We start from the raw sequence: 17596 nt of genomic DNA on the forward strand, positions 1-17596 counted from the left end.
TTGGGACCTCGCTGGGGCTGCGGGCGCTGCTGGACTCCCGCTTCTTTCCTCGGGCTTTGCTGCTTGGCCGTCAGTTGCAGTGACATGTGGCGCCTTTGTGGGCTGAAAAACGCCGGTAGAGCAGTTAGAGCCACGGGAATGGTGCGGGGGGAAAGAAGCGAGGAAGTTCGGAGTGAACTGACTGCAGGGAATGGCATCCTTCTGCCCCGGTGCCCGTCCTAACCTCGGCGGGGCCGGGAGCGGCGGGGAGCGGAGCAGCGCCCAGCCGGCCCCTCCGGCCGAAACGCGGCGGCGTCCCGATCTGCCGCGGGGGTTTTGAGAGTAGTTAGGGCCAAAAAAACGGGAGATCTATGGCAAGTTCCGACTTTAATCCGCAGGGAATGCCGGCGTGGAGCTGGTGCATCCGCGTGCGAAGTGCTGCGGGACCCTCGGGGCGCGTCCTGCGGGGAGGTCAGGGGTTCACCGTGCAGAGGGCATGGAAACTAAAATCTGGAAACCGGAGGAATCAATTGTACATAGCCAGGTGGCACTCGCCCGCCTGCATTGCTCTTGAGCGCGGTGGCCAAAAACCGTTGGTGGTTTCCTGATGCGCTTTCATGCCCTCACCAGAAATTTCGCTTCCTTTTTCCACTGCCGTACTTAGTTCGGCAGCCCGGCGACAGCCCGGCACGGCCACCCTCACCCCTGCCCCGCCGCCGGCGAGGGCGGGGAACAAAGGGAGGGGAACGTGGCCGGTCGTGGTGGCCCTCCATGGGGTTTGAGTTCCCCTGCTTCAGGTCACCTCTTCCTTTCTTTTCTTTATGGGCTTTGGGTTGGTTTTTTTCTCCTCGTCTCTGTCTGTGGAGCTGTCAATTGCTTCTCAGCAGGGAATTCTTTCTATTATTTATCCTTTATTACATCAGCCAAGGGTACCTTCTCTATTTCTCCTTGACCCCATCCCCTTAATGAGAAGGGACTTTGGAGCAGCAGATTTTCCATCTAAGTAATTTTTTTTTATAGCTCCCTGTTAAATGTCGTGGGTAATATTCTGTGCAGAGTAACCTCTCGCATCCAGCACTTCTGGGCTCTTCCATTTGTAGTATGTGGCCAATTGGAGCACTGAAGTGTCCAGAACCAACCATATTTCTGGGAGTCACCATTATCTTTCTTTTCCCTTTCATTCCCTGTCCTTACTTACAAGATTTTACTCCTTAGAAAAGGACAAAGGAAGTTTTTTAACTTGTTCTCGTTTGCTATATATATTTTTTAATTGTATTTTCTTGTCTGGTTTTCAAAAAGTTTGCCTATTCATGATGACAGAGACTGTTCAGGCAACTCTTAACATGCTGTCATATAGAGCGAGCTTTTGCAGTGGAGCTAACATCTATTTTTTTTATTTTTTAGCTGTCCTCTGGGTTAATCATTGAATTTTCTGATAACGGCACGGATGAGATTGGCTCAGGTGACTATGGAGACTACGGAGAGCCATGCTTTCAGCACGAGAATGCTGATTTCAATCGGATCTTCTTGCCAACAATCTACTCCATCATCTTCCTAACAGGAATAATCGGCAATGGATTGGTTATTGTTGTTATGGGCTACCAGAAGAAACAAAGAAGTATGACTGATAAATACAGGCTGCACCTCTCTGTGGCTGACCTCCTTTTCGTCATCACCTTGCCATTCTGGTCTGTGGATGCGGCCATAAGCTGGTACTTTGGGAATGTTCTGTGTAAGGCAGTTCATGTCATTTACACAGTCAACCTCTATAGCAGTGTCTTGATTTTGGCCTTTATAAGTTTAGATCGTTACCTGGCAATAGTCCATGCTACCAACAGCCAGCGACCACGAAAGCTGTTGGCTGAGAAGGTGGTGTATGTAGGCGTATGGCTACCGGCTGTGCTTTTGACAGTGCCCGATATAATATTTGCCAGTACTAGTGAAGTAGAAGGGAAGTATCTATGTGACCGCATGTACCCTCATGAAAACTGGCTGATTTCTTTCAGATTTCAGCACATCTTGGTAGGACTTGTCTTGCCTGGTCTAATTATCCTGACGTGCTACTGCATTATAATATCTAAGCTGTCACATTCAAAAGGCCACCAGAAGCGCAAAGCCTTGAAGACAACAGTTATCCTCATCCTCGCCTTCTTTGCCTGCTGGCTGCCATATTATATCGGCATCAGTATCGACACATTCATCTTGCTAGGAGTCATCAGACATCGTTGCAGCTTGGAGACGATAGTGCATAAATGGATCTCCATTACCGAAGCCCTGGCATTCTTCCACTGTTGCCTGAATCCAATTCTGTATGCCTTCCTGGGTGCCAAATTCAAAACATCGGCACAAAACGCCTTGACATCAGTTAGCAGAGGATCAAGTCTCAAGATTCTTTCAAAAAGCAAACGTGGGGGACATTCTTCTGTTTCTACAGAGTCCGAGTCTTCAAGTTTCCATTCCAGCTAACGCTGCTCCTTGCCATCATTTTATAAATAGACACTTTAAAGTTGCGCAAGATTTCAGAAAAACAAGACTGACCATAATGTACAGATTTATTTACAGTTGGAATTTTATATTGTTTCTTTTAGTCTCTGTGAAGTTTAATTGACTTATTTATATAAAAAAACTTTCTTATTGATGACAAACTGTCTAGGCAGGTCCTGTGGACAAGTGGTTAGTTCACAAAAGTTTTAGTGCTTGTCTGTATGTATAGATATGTGAACTAAACACTTCTGGATTGTAGCAAGTGACTGTTAAAAGTTTAGAAAATATTTCTCTTGTTTATATGTAAATGTTTTCAGTGTTGCTGTTAAATTCTTAAAAACTTTGGCTGGAGTTTTTTTACCTTACTACAAGATATTTGGTTTACAATAGCTTAACTCTGCTGTAGAAATGGCACTTATAACCAAAGCCTCCTCTGCTATATCCTAGGGTTTTTTTCCCCATTCTCAGTAATTGATGGTTTGCAAAATTTTCTGTTCAAGGTAAATAAAAGTATATGACAAAAAGTTTATTTTGGGTGGTATTTTTATTCCTGACTAAATGTTTTTCTCAATGCTTTTATTTACAACTCTCAGTGCACAATAATTTCTTTGAAAATTGCAGGGCTCTTGTATGAAAAAGCAGGAAAATGAGTTTCAGTACATATTGATTATTCAGTTGACACCTGTGAGTTCTAAGTCACTTGTTTTTTTTTCACCAGAATACATTTCCTCCAGTTAACATTATCTTTAGAATGACCCAAACTATCACTTTAGACAAAGAACTTTTTGAGTGCAAAATACCTACAAATGAAAAACAATCTATTTAAGCAATTGCTAACATTTACAGCCAAACTAAGATTACTGCAGGTGACTAACCTTTATGCCATGCGTATAAAGTCAGTCCTACATTTCTTCTGCCTTTTGCTGTTCTTCTAAATAGAGTTTTACATGTTAATAGTAATCAAAAGTAGTTGAATCAAAGCCATTTTGCTATTTGACATTGCATTTGGACTAGAAATAGTTATTGGTGTATCTTCTCTGTGGAAGATAAGTGTTTTTCTCTATGGAGCTTTCCCTATCCATTCTACATCCAGATTTTCTAAAGTTAATATAATATAACCTTCTTAATATTATTTTTAAAAATCCAGAATGTGTACCTTTTCCTTTTAAAAGTATTTTTTTAGTAGGAACCAGACAGACTATAGAATTTCCAACAATTAATGTTGAAATCTTATTTATCTAAGTTAGACACACCTTCAAGTTAGTAGAGTGTGTTCAAAAGTAACAAATACCTGAGAGGTATTGAGAATATTTGTATGTCCTACATTAAAAAAAACCCACAAACACAACTGTCACCAATCTATAAATAATAAACAGATTAGAAGTCAAAAAAAAGCAAAAAATAACCAATACCTACTAGTCACACAGAACTGAAATAATCAACATGGATATTTCGATGCTATAACCCAGAAAGAATGTGTTTTCACAAGCACAGCGCCCTAGTGATTTTGTGGAGCATGTACTACTACATTAAACTATAGATTAAACTGCATGTTTTATTTTAGATATTTTCATAAATATGAGAGCTTTCTGTTTTGAACTTCCCTCCTTCTCTCCAGCCGGGAGGCTGTAACCTTGGCTGCATCCTACAAACTTTTTCTCTTGCAATGATGGCAGTAGTCCTCTGATTCTATGGTAAGCTGATTCAGTTTGCTGAACCAGCACAAAACTAACCCGGCAGAAAAAAAAATATTAATTTTCCAGAAATCTAGTGAGGAATCCAACAAGCACTACAAAAGTGCAAGACCCTGTAACCTGGAGCCAGGCACAGGGAGAGAAAAGTGAAATAAAAGGAAGAGGAAGCAGGTTCCCCATTTTAGCAACTAAACTTTTAGATCAGTTCAACTCTTAACGCATATCTTCACTCAACAAACATAAATTAATAACAGAAAAGATGCGTTCTCAAGAAGCAAAAGGTCTTACTTTCATCAAGTTGTTCCTTGTTAACAGAGTTGAGAAATGAGGAAAACTTGGTATAGGAGCAGAACTTCTTGAATGGTTTATTTTTGTTGTTCATCTGTGTGTTTTCTTAATTTAGTGAGGGTTTCCCCGTGAAGAATTTGTTGTTCTTAATGATTCTGATTTCCGCCCCAGCCCAATCAATCACTGTGATTTAATTGCACTTACAAAATACTTATTGGCTATCAACACATTGGTGCTTATTTGTTAAGGATATGTTTAGAGCCCTCTAGCATTAACTTAGATTATTCCCATTATACTTCACAGTCAGCCAACTGTTACCTCAAGCAGAGAGTTAGCAGGAAAGAGGGTGCAAGTCAAAATAAACTCAACAGTCCATGTTACTGCCAAAGACCACTAAAAGGACACTTTAAACAAACAACAGAACACATTTGTGTAGAAAATAAATTAGCAAAATTAAAACAACCCATGACCCAGAAGGATGAGACCTACATTAGTTTTATAAAACTGTCATTCTTTTCACCAGAATTAGTGAAACTGTGGACAGAAGGATGTCTTGAAAAAGAAGTTGCAACATCATTGTGCTTTTGCTCCAGCAAAAAAAAAAAAGCCACATGTATTTACTTTTAAATAACTTTATATATCCTTTAATATGAATATAACACCTATTTGTACTGTTTACAGAGCAAATATTTGCAGGTTGAACAAAGTTGTCATGAGGAAACAGAGTAAGAAATTATGAATCCAGTTCTGTCCTTTTACCTCTGAGTAAGTCAGAGCACATCAGGCAAATTTCTCTCAAAGCCACTGAGCTATTCCAAATACACCATATTGGTAATAAATATGAATTTATTCCCTTTTAAAAGAAAATCACCTTTAAGCTGATTTTTGTTGAGGGTGTGACTTTTCCACCTTTGTGCATCAAAAGTAGTCCCAGTAAATGCATTTCTCCATGTGTAAATTCAGTGACAAAGGTGAACAGATCTAAGTTTGTAATTTAGACATTGGACAAGTCCACATACATCAAGAACATTCCAAAGATTTCAAAGAGATTTTCCACAAGTTGTTTTTTTTTTTTCAAATTATTCCTCTCTAGGAATAATCATAACGACATTCTTCAGGACATTCACAGTGCATACTCTCCGCATTTTCTGTATGTCCTAAAATAATAGCTGTGCCCAAGTAATTTTAAATATACAACTCAAGATACAGAACAGAAAACAAATGTGACTAGTGGTGAGTATTGGTTACAAAACAGTTTAAATGTTTCACGGTAATTTAAAAGTTTTATAATATATTTACAAAAACATTAAATGTGTTATAATGTATTTACAAAGACTCTTTCCACAGAATTCAGGCACTAAGTATTTTGCCATGGTTGTTACAATGTGCTAACAGCAATGCTGGACTAAAACACGGATATTCACCTAATACTATAATGCACACATTTTGAGTGCTTAAGATTAGTTAGAAATCCTTTGGATCATGCAAGGCTAAACCAAGAACAGAACATGTACATGAACTTACTTTTGCTTCCTCTGAAATGCTGTTTGGAAGTAAAGTTAGAATACTTAAAGCAGTGGGATAAAATTACACTATAATCCATTATTTGTATGGTATATTTTACTCTGTCTAACCAGGTTGTGCAGAGTCCATGTTAGAGGAGTATGTGAAAAGATGAGTGGTGGTAGTGAGGGTGTCAGGGCTAATGCATGCAGGCTGTAGAGGGCAGCGAGTAAGGAGTTTCTTGGGGTTTTTTTGGCTAGTCTTATGACACAATCATTATACAGGGGGTTCAACTTCTATGCATATACATAAATCAAAACAAAATCACCATGAAAATAAAAAGGAAGTAGCAGTAATAACATGGAGCCATTCATACAAATGAATGGTTTATCTTGTGATGGTTGAGTTCTAGTTGGACAATGTACAAAGTGACCACCTCTAGATGTTTGGTTGAAAAGGCCATTTTTTATATTGTTTGGGAAAGGAAACAGCATGACGAGGAAGTACTTCCTTGATCCAGGCATGCCTCCAAAATCCCCTAACAATGGAGCATTCTCATATTCTCATAGTGCTGAAACTTAGGAAACACTTAAGCAGATAGGGCACCAGAGTTTTTGCTCAAAGGATGCCACTCCCTCACTTTATGTTTTGAAAGAGCTATACAGACTCTTTCACAGCCATAAATCACGTGTCAATTGAAATTACATGAGTGCTGGGATTATTTCTTATAAAGAAGGCACAGATTTCTTAAAATATTTTCTCTTTATGCAACGAATTTTCTGCCACTGTTTCAGTTTTCTCTTAAAATCTTCAAGCTTTAACAGGATGAGGTTTAAAGATCATTTGTTTTAACATCAACTCTTGTTACTATCTTCCCACCATTCAAGTTCTAACTGGACTTACAGTAAAACAATGCTATGCTTACTGGTTTTGAAAACGTATTTTAATAGCAGGTGATTATAAGCATACTGTGTGTTTATTTTTATATATTTTTAACGTAAGTATATCCACATATATATAATAATGCAGATTATAAGCACCATTTTCAATTGTTGACACAAGTGACCCAGGCTCCAGCACAGCTACTACTGATGTCAGAGGAGAGGAAGATTTCATTACAGATGTTGTAGTTATTGATTAATATTACTATTTTCTTGAAAGGACAGGTGGCTTCAGTGACAAACTCCCACTGAATTCAGAGACAGCAGGGAACCTAAAGAACTGTGCTTCCTAAAGTGTATAATCTCATAGCTCAAATCAATTACAAATGAAGATTATGAGTTCCTCTGATTTCAGCTGCAGTCAGAGACCTACAAGAAATTAAATCTTTCAGTATGGAGCAGGTGGAATTGTTCTGCTGAACACAACAGAAATAAATCTTCAGCAAAATGGTTTTCTCTTACGGAAGGCGTGCAAGCTTTGCATGCCCAGCTATAGTCTGACAGTAATTTGTCTTCAGTGGCACAGTGTTGGAAAGAAATAGGTCAACATTTTAAATATCCTTATCTTTTGGAATTTACACCAGGAACAGATTCTCACCACACAAACATGTCTAACTAAGTAGAAATTATGAAGGATTCTTTTGAAGGGTTGCATTGTGAAAAGCTCTTTGGCTTCTGTTTTGGTTTGGTTTGGTTTGGGTTTGGGTTGTTTTGCTGTTGATGCTGCCTTTTGTTTCTACTATCCTCTTCTCACAGCTTGTATTCTACTTGACTTTTCCTTTAAAAATATAGCTTTATAGCATTTTTAATGGTTCTGTTCTGTTAAGACTACACACAATATCCTGGACAAGACAGAAAAATACAGAGAGAATGTTCAAAGAAAAAAAATACAGCCTTCACAACAGTTTCTATGTCTTCTCATGTGCATTTCCCTTCCAACATCTGCTTTTCTTTAGCCAAAAGATAAATTACTTCTATATCGTATGAAAAGTTTAAACTCAAAGGTTGGTTTTATTCTCGAGTTTCATAAAGTGCAATCACAGCACACATTTGTTTACTTTCTTGGTTCTTTCCTATTCAGCACTCCATAATCAGGCAGATGTCCCAAAAAGAGGTCTGGGTAAGAAAGGCTGAGGGGGGCCCTAACCTGCTTGTCAGTGTCATCACTGATGCCAACGCAGCTACAAGAACATGGACTGTCCATAAATTTACTCTCACTACTGAGGCACTTTGCAAGGTTACAGTTACACCAGACAGCAATAACTATCACTGGTAACACTCCCAATGTATCACCTCGCCAAAGGTGAACATGACACTCCTCAACAGACATAATACAAAATAAACCTTAAAAGTTCAAACAAAACATCTTTCCTTAACTCTTCTTTCACAACTACCCAACCTTTTATTGGACATCCCACTTGTCACCTTTCTTACGTTTACTCCTTTTCAATATTGCCCCCTGTTAGGCTAATATTTGCTTTCTTTTCCTTGGGGAAAATAGCTAGTATTTAAAATATCTGTAAAAACACCCATTCTGACAAGTCTGTCTATGTGAGTTCACCAAAGAGAGAAATGTTGGTATGCTTGATAGCAGAAGGTGAAACTGGGAACTCAGTTTCCACAGATCAACTCCGTCTCTGAATTCTGAGGAAAATAAGAGAATAATCCTGTTTTTTTATAGACATATTTTAATGTGACAGCAATAGACGTGTCTTGTCAATATTAGGTTCATTGCAAGCCTGAAATCTGTTATTCCTGATCTCTGGGGGAGGAATTACATCTCTTATACAAGTGTTAAGTGCACTGTTGGAACTCAGTATAGGAATGCATTGGTAAGAGAAGTTAGAATCTCTAACATGAATAAAAGGGAAGAAGGGATTATTGTACAGGGGCATGGTTTCATGTTAGATGTAATTTGACAGCAAAGTAGATTTAATGAGTTCCCACCCTCCCTTACCCTTTAGTATTTACTACCTGCCTTTCCATGGCCCTTCAGGTCATGCCCCCCACCCCCTTTTCTTGCTCTCTTTCTCCCCAACCCCATTATGGTGATTCTTTAACAGCACTAACCTGCATACAACTGGGCACTAATAATGCACTGACACAAGGTGACTAAGCTGATCTACTAATCAGCAGGACCAACAAGTATAGTCTCACACCTCACAGACCCCTTCCTTCTCTCCTTCACTCTTAACTACGCACACCTGTCAACCTCTGCTGCTCATGTGACTCCTTGGCAAGGCAGTTCAGCTCTTGAAGACTGGAGTTTCACAGGAAGTTGAAGCAATCAAACGTTCTCTGCTGGGAAGATCTTCAGCCTGCCTCCCTCCTTTCCTCTTTTAAATCCTTTCATTTGATATCTTCAATACTCTTCAATTCTTTGTCCTGTGGACCTGTCCCCTGCTGTGCATTATCCATTTAATCATTCACATTTTCTTTTGAACAGATTTAATTGACTAATTAGATAGACAGTATCTTTTTTTCCCCTATTTTATTTTATACGATTCATTTTAATGAAGTTAGCTCAGAAAGAGGGCTGACTGCATCCAAGATAAAAAAATAAGCCATCAGGCATATGGCTCAGCAAAGAATGAAAAGTCGTAACACAGACTTTTTTGCATTTTCTCTTTCAGCAGCAATGAGCTCTTAAATTTGACTGCCTGTATTTGTGAAGCCCACCAGCCACACAAAACGAACCAACAAAATAAAGTGATTTCAGCCCAAGCATAGTGAACTGAATTGGCTTACTAAGAAGTCAAAACCCAGAGCAATTGCAAGAGTGAGGGTGGAATCATGCACCTGGGAGCTGGGGGGGGAGCAAAGAAGTGGGACCCTGTCTTTTGGGAGCAGCAAGTTGTTAGGCTGGTTTAGCTATCCTGTCAAAACTTCCTTAAGTAAACATCCAAACTGTTAAACAAAGAGAAACCAGTTCTCAGGTAGAGGGCAAGAGGTTGAAAAGGTATGGAGAGAACAGATGCCCCTCTTTAAAGGAAGGAAGTCCGGCTTCCTCTGTAACCAAATTTTGATTACCTGTTGACTGCATGACCATGGTGCTACAGAGGACTTTTCCCTGAAAGAAGGTTCAAGAAAGAGGTCTCAAATAGAGTATTTTAAACCAAAGAGATCTGTAATACCGTGATTAATCATGTTCTTGATTATAACCTATATTGTTCAACAGATTTAATGTAGCTATTTCTTAAGACACACTGTAAATCTATATTAATATATACACTCCACAGGAGTTTTTTAATGTGATGGATGTTTGCATGATTTAAAAATCAGCAGAATCCTTGAAAAGTAGAGAGCAGTTTTTCTCCTATTTAGAAACCACTAAATTTTAACAGGGCTTCCTATTTAAAAAAAAAAAAAAAATCAAACAAAAAAACCACAAAAAAAACCCCAAAAACAACAACAAAAAACCCCGCCAAAACCAGAGCATTTAGTTTAAGTATTATTGCTGTGACTCTCTCCTTATAATTAACCTATCAACTAAGGAAAGAAGAAATTGACTCTTGGTATGAAATCTGCTTAGGAAAAAACATTAGATCCCTGCCTGAAATGCAAGCTCAGTTCCACTAAAGAAATGTAGTCAGTCCAGTTATGTTGAAGTCAAACTAAATATGCTCGGATTGTACAGTCTGAATGTGTGGAGCTATATGGCTGTTTTAATACTCTGTAATGAAAGGGAGAGCCTGGCAGCTGCATGAATATTCAGTGTAGTGTACATCAACCCAACAGTCTAACGAAACTTCAGTCCAGAGAATAAAGAGTCAACAGAGCCATGAATCCTTGCATCTACTCATTCTTGCTTCATGCTACAAGCTAATATGGAGGGATTATTAAGAAACTTTGCGCCCTCATCAAGCACTTTGTGGGGACTCCGTAATAAAAACTGTGACAGATGAAGGATACAAGATCCTTGTCTGTGATATTTAAGAACCACTCTACTGCCCAGGTGTTTGAAAGAGATCCTGGTTGATTCATTCACCAGTTTCAGTAACAATTAAAAATCAGAATAAAGATTTTTGTATCGCTTTAGAATATTTTCAGTTTCTAAAAGTAGTGCATTTTAAAATCCTTCATTCTTAGTACCGCACACTTTATATGTCCTCTTGCAGTTGCCAGCCTAACTAGGGCCCATTATGTCCTCTATAAGCCATGCCCTGCAAGGAAAATGAAGGTACCTCTACCTGAACTGGAACATGGTATTGAATGCCGAAGTTACACTGACTGAGATGACAGTGCTACTGTTTGGTGATATTAACCGAGTTCGGAAATCAATGCAGCCAGATAAGCAGCTGTGATTACCTGTCCCTTTATCCATCCTGACTGTCCTGACCACCGGGCTATAGAATTAGTCTGCCTCTGACTCAGTGAATATTTATTTATGCAAAGTTAAACATTTTCAAAAAGACTCACAAGACAAAAGCACCCCACCAAATACAATAGCATGGCGACTAAGCACCCTCCCAAGAGAGAGTGCCCGCTCTCAGACTGCAGGGAAACCCGAGCTTTTGCACCGATGTCCCTCGACAAGGGACATTGTTTTTGTGAGAGGGCTCCTCCTCCCGCTCCTCAATGTTTTGTATAGGATTAAGTGTGCGTTTAAAAAAGCACCCATAGGAGTAAGCACTGTCCTTTAAAAAAATCGAGAAGTGCTTTGTTTATGACTTCTGCTGGGGGTTAGGAAGATTGTACTTTGTCGTTTGGCACTATCAGGTCTGAAGCGGTTCTCTACATTAGCAGCAGCAGATATTTAAGTACCTAGATCTGCTGGAAATCGACAAAACCTTTTTAAGATTTATGTTTAGATTTAAGTGCCCATTTCACCTGTAGAAATGTAAATTTGTCTTGTAAATCTAGCTGTCAGTAAACGGAGTCTATAACACTACAGAACCCTGTCCCACATTAACAAAATAAGAGTTGCAGATGATATTCAAACACCAGTGATTCAAGCCCTACACCAGAAATAACACAGCTACATGTTTTCCTCCTTACTCTTTTCACAAACTCCATAAACAAATGGACAGCTTATCCTAACGAGCTCTTCAGCCACTGAGGTACACTTAATCCTGAATCAGCAAAACCCGATAATAACTCTCAGCTGCTTGAAATGGAATTATTTTCTGATGACTGGACTTAATCCAGCCAAAGGTCAGTAGAAATAAAAAATGCTGTCAGCTCAAGACTTAATGATATATTCTTACCTCTGTAGGCCTATAATGTCTTTAGATACCTAAGAGGTCATGTCAATCCTAATGTTTCCCAGTTTTATGAATGCAACCATAAGCTCCTTTTAAATTAGATTACAAATGATTATTATAACTCTAAATCAAGGGAAAGGCCTACCATTTTCTCTAATTTGAAAGACTAATTAAATTATAATTCTTTTCTTTCCAGATGCTTTCTATTTGTTCCATTACATTACAATGTGCAGTTAGAGTTTATGGAAAAGAAACAGTTAATTGCTTACGACTTGGAGAGGATGAGAAATTAGTTCACATATGCTGGCGTAGCCACACTTCAGCCACACTTCTATTGTTTTTGAACTGCAGGTATCGTCATATACAGTACATGATGGTGTCACTTCTAATTTAAAGTGGCTGAGAAGACCACGTAACTGGATAGCTTATGCTGTTCTAACATTTTTTAAAGATCCCGTTCCATCCAAAATAGGCAACTGATAAAACCATCTAAAGCAAAAAGCTGACAATTCAAGATTTACAAGTCAGTGGGCACAAAGTGGAAAATGGTTAATGTATTCAATATCCCAGTGTAATTTTGCACTGAATTAACATAAATTGACATAGCCTCCAAAGTGAATCTTATCAACAAACTCACCTTGATATATTAAAATCGTTGTTGTATCTAAATTATTTTTGTTTGTCAAAAATAAGTCCCTTTCCAAATATTAAATAGGCCAAATCTATATTCTGTGGAGCTTTGCTTAATCCAATGTTTAATTATTTATTAGATATCAAATGTATAACATCTGTGTAAGAAGGCTGACATATGTTAGGACCTTTGACTTTGATATACAAAAACTGTCTGCTGAGTTAGGAATCTCTCTGTAAATTAATTATATAAACATGAATATAGCATGTATATTCTTCTAAGTCTTTGCTTCCCTAGAGATGAGAATAATGCTTATACAAAGAACACAAGACTGAATGTATAAATGGATCCCTTTTGTCTTTGAATTAACAAGGTTACACTTTATGCCTTCGTAACTTTTTAGTGGATTGCTTTCAGTGTTTAAGGATTTCACAGTCTAAAGGTTAATTCTTCTCTCTTCTCTTAAGCTGTTTCTGAGACTCTGTCAATATTACAGAAAATTACACCAGTATAACTACCTAGATTTTGTTTCATTGGTATAAATTTTGTAGGCAAGGCCTCAAGTAAGAACATTCTTCTGGAAAAATATATTGTTTGTCTTCTTCATTCATACACACAAGCACACGGGCATACACACACAAGTCCAGCTGATTATACTTTGGGTTGTAATCATATATTTTGTCAGGGAAACTTCAATTTCACTTTTCTCCATGACTGTACTTTTGAGTTGGAACCTTTCTAAAACTTGCTTCTCCAGCTGCTTGTCATTCCAGTACATAATAAGAAATCATTTTGCCTAACATTCCCTAGAAAGTGGAGGCTACTGCATATACAAAGGTATTTCCTTTTTCTTGGCCAGATATGAAATGTAGTATTTTACCAAGATAAGGGAAGGGTCGCAGTTGATCTTCTAGTGAAAGTGCAGAGCCTTCTCTCCTCAATATTTTTTTTTTCCTCTAGAGATCCCTCAGCAGAGATCCAGTTTTGATTCATGATTTAAGTTACAAGTTTGCAACAGAAAAGGAGCAGTTTATAGGCAAGTATGCAAGGTCATAACTTGTGCCCATTCTCACTACTGAAAAGGTATAATCTTCTTCCAAATAAGGCTGCATATAGCAGTATATCCAAGGAAACTACTGAAGCAGACATGTGCCAAGAGCATCAAATAGCGTTCTTTGCCTGAGTAGGGCCCATAGTGACATGCATGCAAAAGAACTCTGCTCTTTCAAAAAGCAATCCTGAATAAAAACTCTTCTCATTCAAGATAGAGGCCTTAAGGAACATCCTGCATGTTAACAAACATCTTCAGATAATGCCTAGTTTGATGCTCATTTCCTAGTTATTCACGGACTTACTTAAATGGAGCTCTTTCACTTCTGCAGCTTAGCCTAAGGAAATCCTGCAAGAACAATGTGTGACTGAAATACACACAGGTTTCCCAAATGGTAGCAAGACCCATTGATGCTGCTTCAGATAGCACCAAGACAGCAAGTTATAATACAAGCTAAACAAGACAGCGTCTTGTTTGTATAGGATTGATTTGGGTTCAAGCTTTTTTCCTTTCAAATTGTAGTATACTACGTAAAGTGTCCTTCAGTGAAGAAGATATTTAGCTGCCAAACTACATTACCTCTCCTCAAGTATATCAGTATACAGAATTTCAAAACCACCTATGCAATTGCTTACTCCCCAGATAAACATTCCAATTTATTCTTCTTAGTAAAGTAGCCTGGAATCTCCTTGCAGATGCTGAAGGTCTGGTAACAGAAAGGAAAGGCTTAAATACTCTATTTCTAATAATCCAATGCTATGGCATGACTCAGCTTTATTAATTAAGGTTGATTTACTGTTGTAGAATATGCCTGGTTTGATGCTCTTGGAGTCTGCACAACCTGTATACATTTACAGAAAAACTGAAACACTGAGGACGTCACAACTTTTCCAGGACTACCTCTATAAACAAGGGAAAATCCTTAGGACCTCTAGATTACCCAGCTTTCATGCTGAGGTTATCAATAGGGTATAACAGATTCCAGTATATGGATGTCTTTCCATTGTACAATAGATTTAGATCATTAATTTATATCAAGACACTTAACACTTGATAGACGGCTTTCAACTATTTCCTAGACAGATTACTTTTGAATCTCAAAGAGAAATAGCTCTTTATCCCATTACAATATTTCTGAGCCAAACAATCTTCCTCCTCCTTCTTCTTTATTTCTATAGTATTATCTAGTATCTTCTCCAGTCACAGTCTAGTTAAAGCTGTTGCTAGTACTTTTTTCTAGTCACAGCATCTCTAATGAGTTTTTATGCTATTCCTTTTCTTGTTTTCTTATTGCCCTTACTGCACAGTTTTCTCAACAAAGAGGGCACACAGTATTTTTGTATTCACAGCAGGTATTAAGCAACACACAGCACTACATATGTGTTAGTGGATATACCTGATTATCTCTCTTTCCCAGAAGTTCATATTGATCAGCCAAGCAACTCCTAAAACACCTTAAAGTCTAGATTACTTTTTCCATTTTATTTGTGAAAACACATTATTTCTCTGTTGAGATGCTTAAATCATGTGGTTCTAGGAAGGTTGTATTTTGACTGAAAGAAAAACAGGAAGCAGAGCATGCCTAATATGTACACAAAAGAGACAAAGTAAACTAAAATATATTAAATTTTCAACAAAAAAAAAAACCAAAAAAAAGAAAGGATTTATGACACTAACTCTAGCAACAAAGAAATTATTTCAAAGGTTTTATATACAGGCAAACATGATTATCAATTCAGATATGATATATCATTTAGAAGTAAAAGCAAAGCATCATGAAGATTATATGCATAAAATGGATCCTATTATAACATGTTTCTCTAAAATCATTAAAATCAAGCTTTTGAGGCAGAACAGAATCGTTCAATCAAAGTACCACTTTCATGCAATCTTAAAAAAGAGAAGGCAGAACTAAGGCACAGTGTTTCTCTCCAGCAAATCTGGAGTCATCCCAGTTACCATACCCCCACTCATCCTCTTACACAGAAATTAAGAACATTAGACTAGAACTTTATCCAAACACCTGCTAAAATCAATGGAGACTCTCAATGCATGGATATGCTTTGGATCAGGACGCTAGTGTAGGGTGTCTTGCACATTGACTTTCTCCATTCTTTTCTACTGCCATCACAGCTACCTAAGTAATTCTCATTAATTTTTGCATCAGATAGTTGGGGCTTTTCAGATGAGTTATTACAGTGGGCCCTGTGTGGTTAACTGATGTGCCGAGCAAGAGTGATATATTGCAAAGTGATGTATCAGGCTGGAAAGCTAAAACAATGAGTTACTCAGAAAACAGTTGGAATACACCATGTTTGTTCTATGCCGTTTTATATATAAAAATGCTTTTGAGCATATTTGTTCAAATGTTAAATTGCATCCAACTATAAACTCGACTTCAAAATCTCACATCTCCAGTTATAAGCCCGTTATATTTACAGAAAGCAATGCTTGTTTACCCATCAGGCACTTCTAAGCACATCTTTGGATGTCGTTGCTGTTGGTTTTTTATATAGTTGAGCTATTTGTCTTAAGTAAAAAAAGTAGCATCTGTATGTAATTTCCATGCTCACTTGGCACCACTACATCCTTTTGATGACAGTCTGTACTGTTTCCCTTTCTTCTTCTAGTCACTCCAGCTGCAGAACCCAGATGTCAAACTCAGGAATGTACTTTTTTCCCCAGCAGTGATATCTGATTCTGTTGTTGGCACCTCTGCTGGTGGCTGTTCTGAAGCTGCCTGTGTGCAGCTTCTTAAGTTTAAACTGCAAACAGCATTCTTTATTTATATGGTAAAACCTTTTCAGTTGTCTTAATTATGGGAACTGAATATTATACATTCATCAAATATACAAACATACACATTCCATTATTTACTCTATTGATTTCACAACAGCTGTCATGCTTCTGTAACCAGAAACTAGGAGTCAAGAAGAAAGCTTCCAAAAGTGCTAATGAGACATCAAAAGTAATTGCTTGCTTTTAATAACTGATCCAAAATAAGAAAAGGTAAATATAAAGCAATCAAAGGCTGAATGATGAGAGTAAAGAGTAAGGTAGAAGGGAAAAGGTGAAAAAAGAAATGCATTACAAAGGAATGAACAGCAAAGAGATGAGGGGAGAATGAAATATGTTAGAATTTTCCAAAAATATTCTGCCACATGTCCCTAAAAAGTGAAGTTCTTTAAAAAAGAACCAAGGGAAAAACTTCTTTCCTATTAATACCTTTCTGTAATATTCTCTTTTTCTTTCTCCTAGCTTCAAGTTCTCCTCCTGGGAACTTTTTGCTGCAGTATTTGATTCTCCATCACATAGACAAAGTATTCGTCTCCAAGGGGCTTTGCTGTAGCTTACTCACACACAATGACTGGTCTGGAGCACTGAATGAGTCAAGCAGCTTGCATCCTCCCACAAGCACCGGATAGCACCTGTGTGCTTACTCTGCTGCAGTCTACGTGACAAATTAATTTTCCTGTCTACAGCTCCCTTAAAGAAAGTGCATTCCCCTCGCCCTGCATTAATAAACATAATTTTGAGACAGCTCCTATCTTACATAAATAAATATTACCAGTTGCTTTACATTGATGCACATATAGTCACAAGAACAGCTTATGAAGACAAGAGTGGCTTATTAACAAACTGCTTAGTCAAGAAGCTAACAAGTGTTAGGCTATAAGAGCTAACTTGCAAGTTAAGAGAAGGGAGGATAATGGCTGAATCCATTAATGAGATAAAGGAGTGGTAAGTTGTGAGTATCCCCAGTCAGGTAGATGGACTGGAAAGTTCAGAGGTAAGAAAATATTAATACTTAGCAGCATTTG

At 38.0% G+C, this 17596-nt stretch overlaps 1 protein-coding gene across 1 annotated transcript; it reads left to right on the forward strand.

Annotated features, from left to right (window-relative positions):
- The first annotated feature begins 380 nt into the window (after positions 1-380).
- On the forward strand, positions 381-2977 carry CXCR4 (chemokine (C-X-C motif) receptor 4). The gene is made up of 2 exons (XM_009886716.1): positions 381-575; positions 1384-2977. Exons 1-2 carry the CDS (start codon positions 381-383, stop codon positions 2443-2445), a joined length of 1257 nt encoding a protein of 418 aa, XP_009885018.1. The 3' UTR covers positions 2446-2977.
- Positions 2978-17596: the final 14619 nt, after the last annotated feature.

The sequence above is a fragment of the Charadrius vociferus genome, unplaced genomic scaffold (assembly GCF_000708025.1).
Source record: "Charadrius vociferus isolate BGI_N301 unplaced genomic scaffold, ASM70802v2 scaffold720, whole genome shotgun sequence".
Taxonomy (NCBI): domain Eukaryota; kingdom Metazoa; phylum Chordata; class Aves; order Charadriiformes; family Charadriidae; genus Charadrius; species Charadrius vociferus.

Bases quoted from the DNA above. Each gene is read 5' to 3' on its own strand.
- CXCR4 (XM_009886716.1), top strand. From the start codon at position 381: ATGCCGGCGTGGAGCTGGTGCATCCGCGTGCGAAGTGCTGCGGGACCC. The intron at 576-1,383 runs GTGGTTTCCTGA...TTTATTTTTTAG, and splicing joins GCGGTGGCCAAAAACCGTTG to CTGTCCTCTGGGTTAATCAT.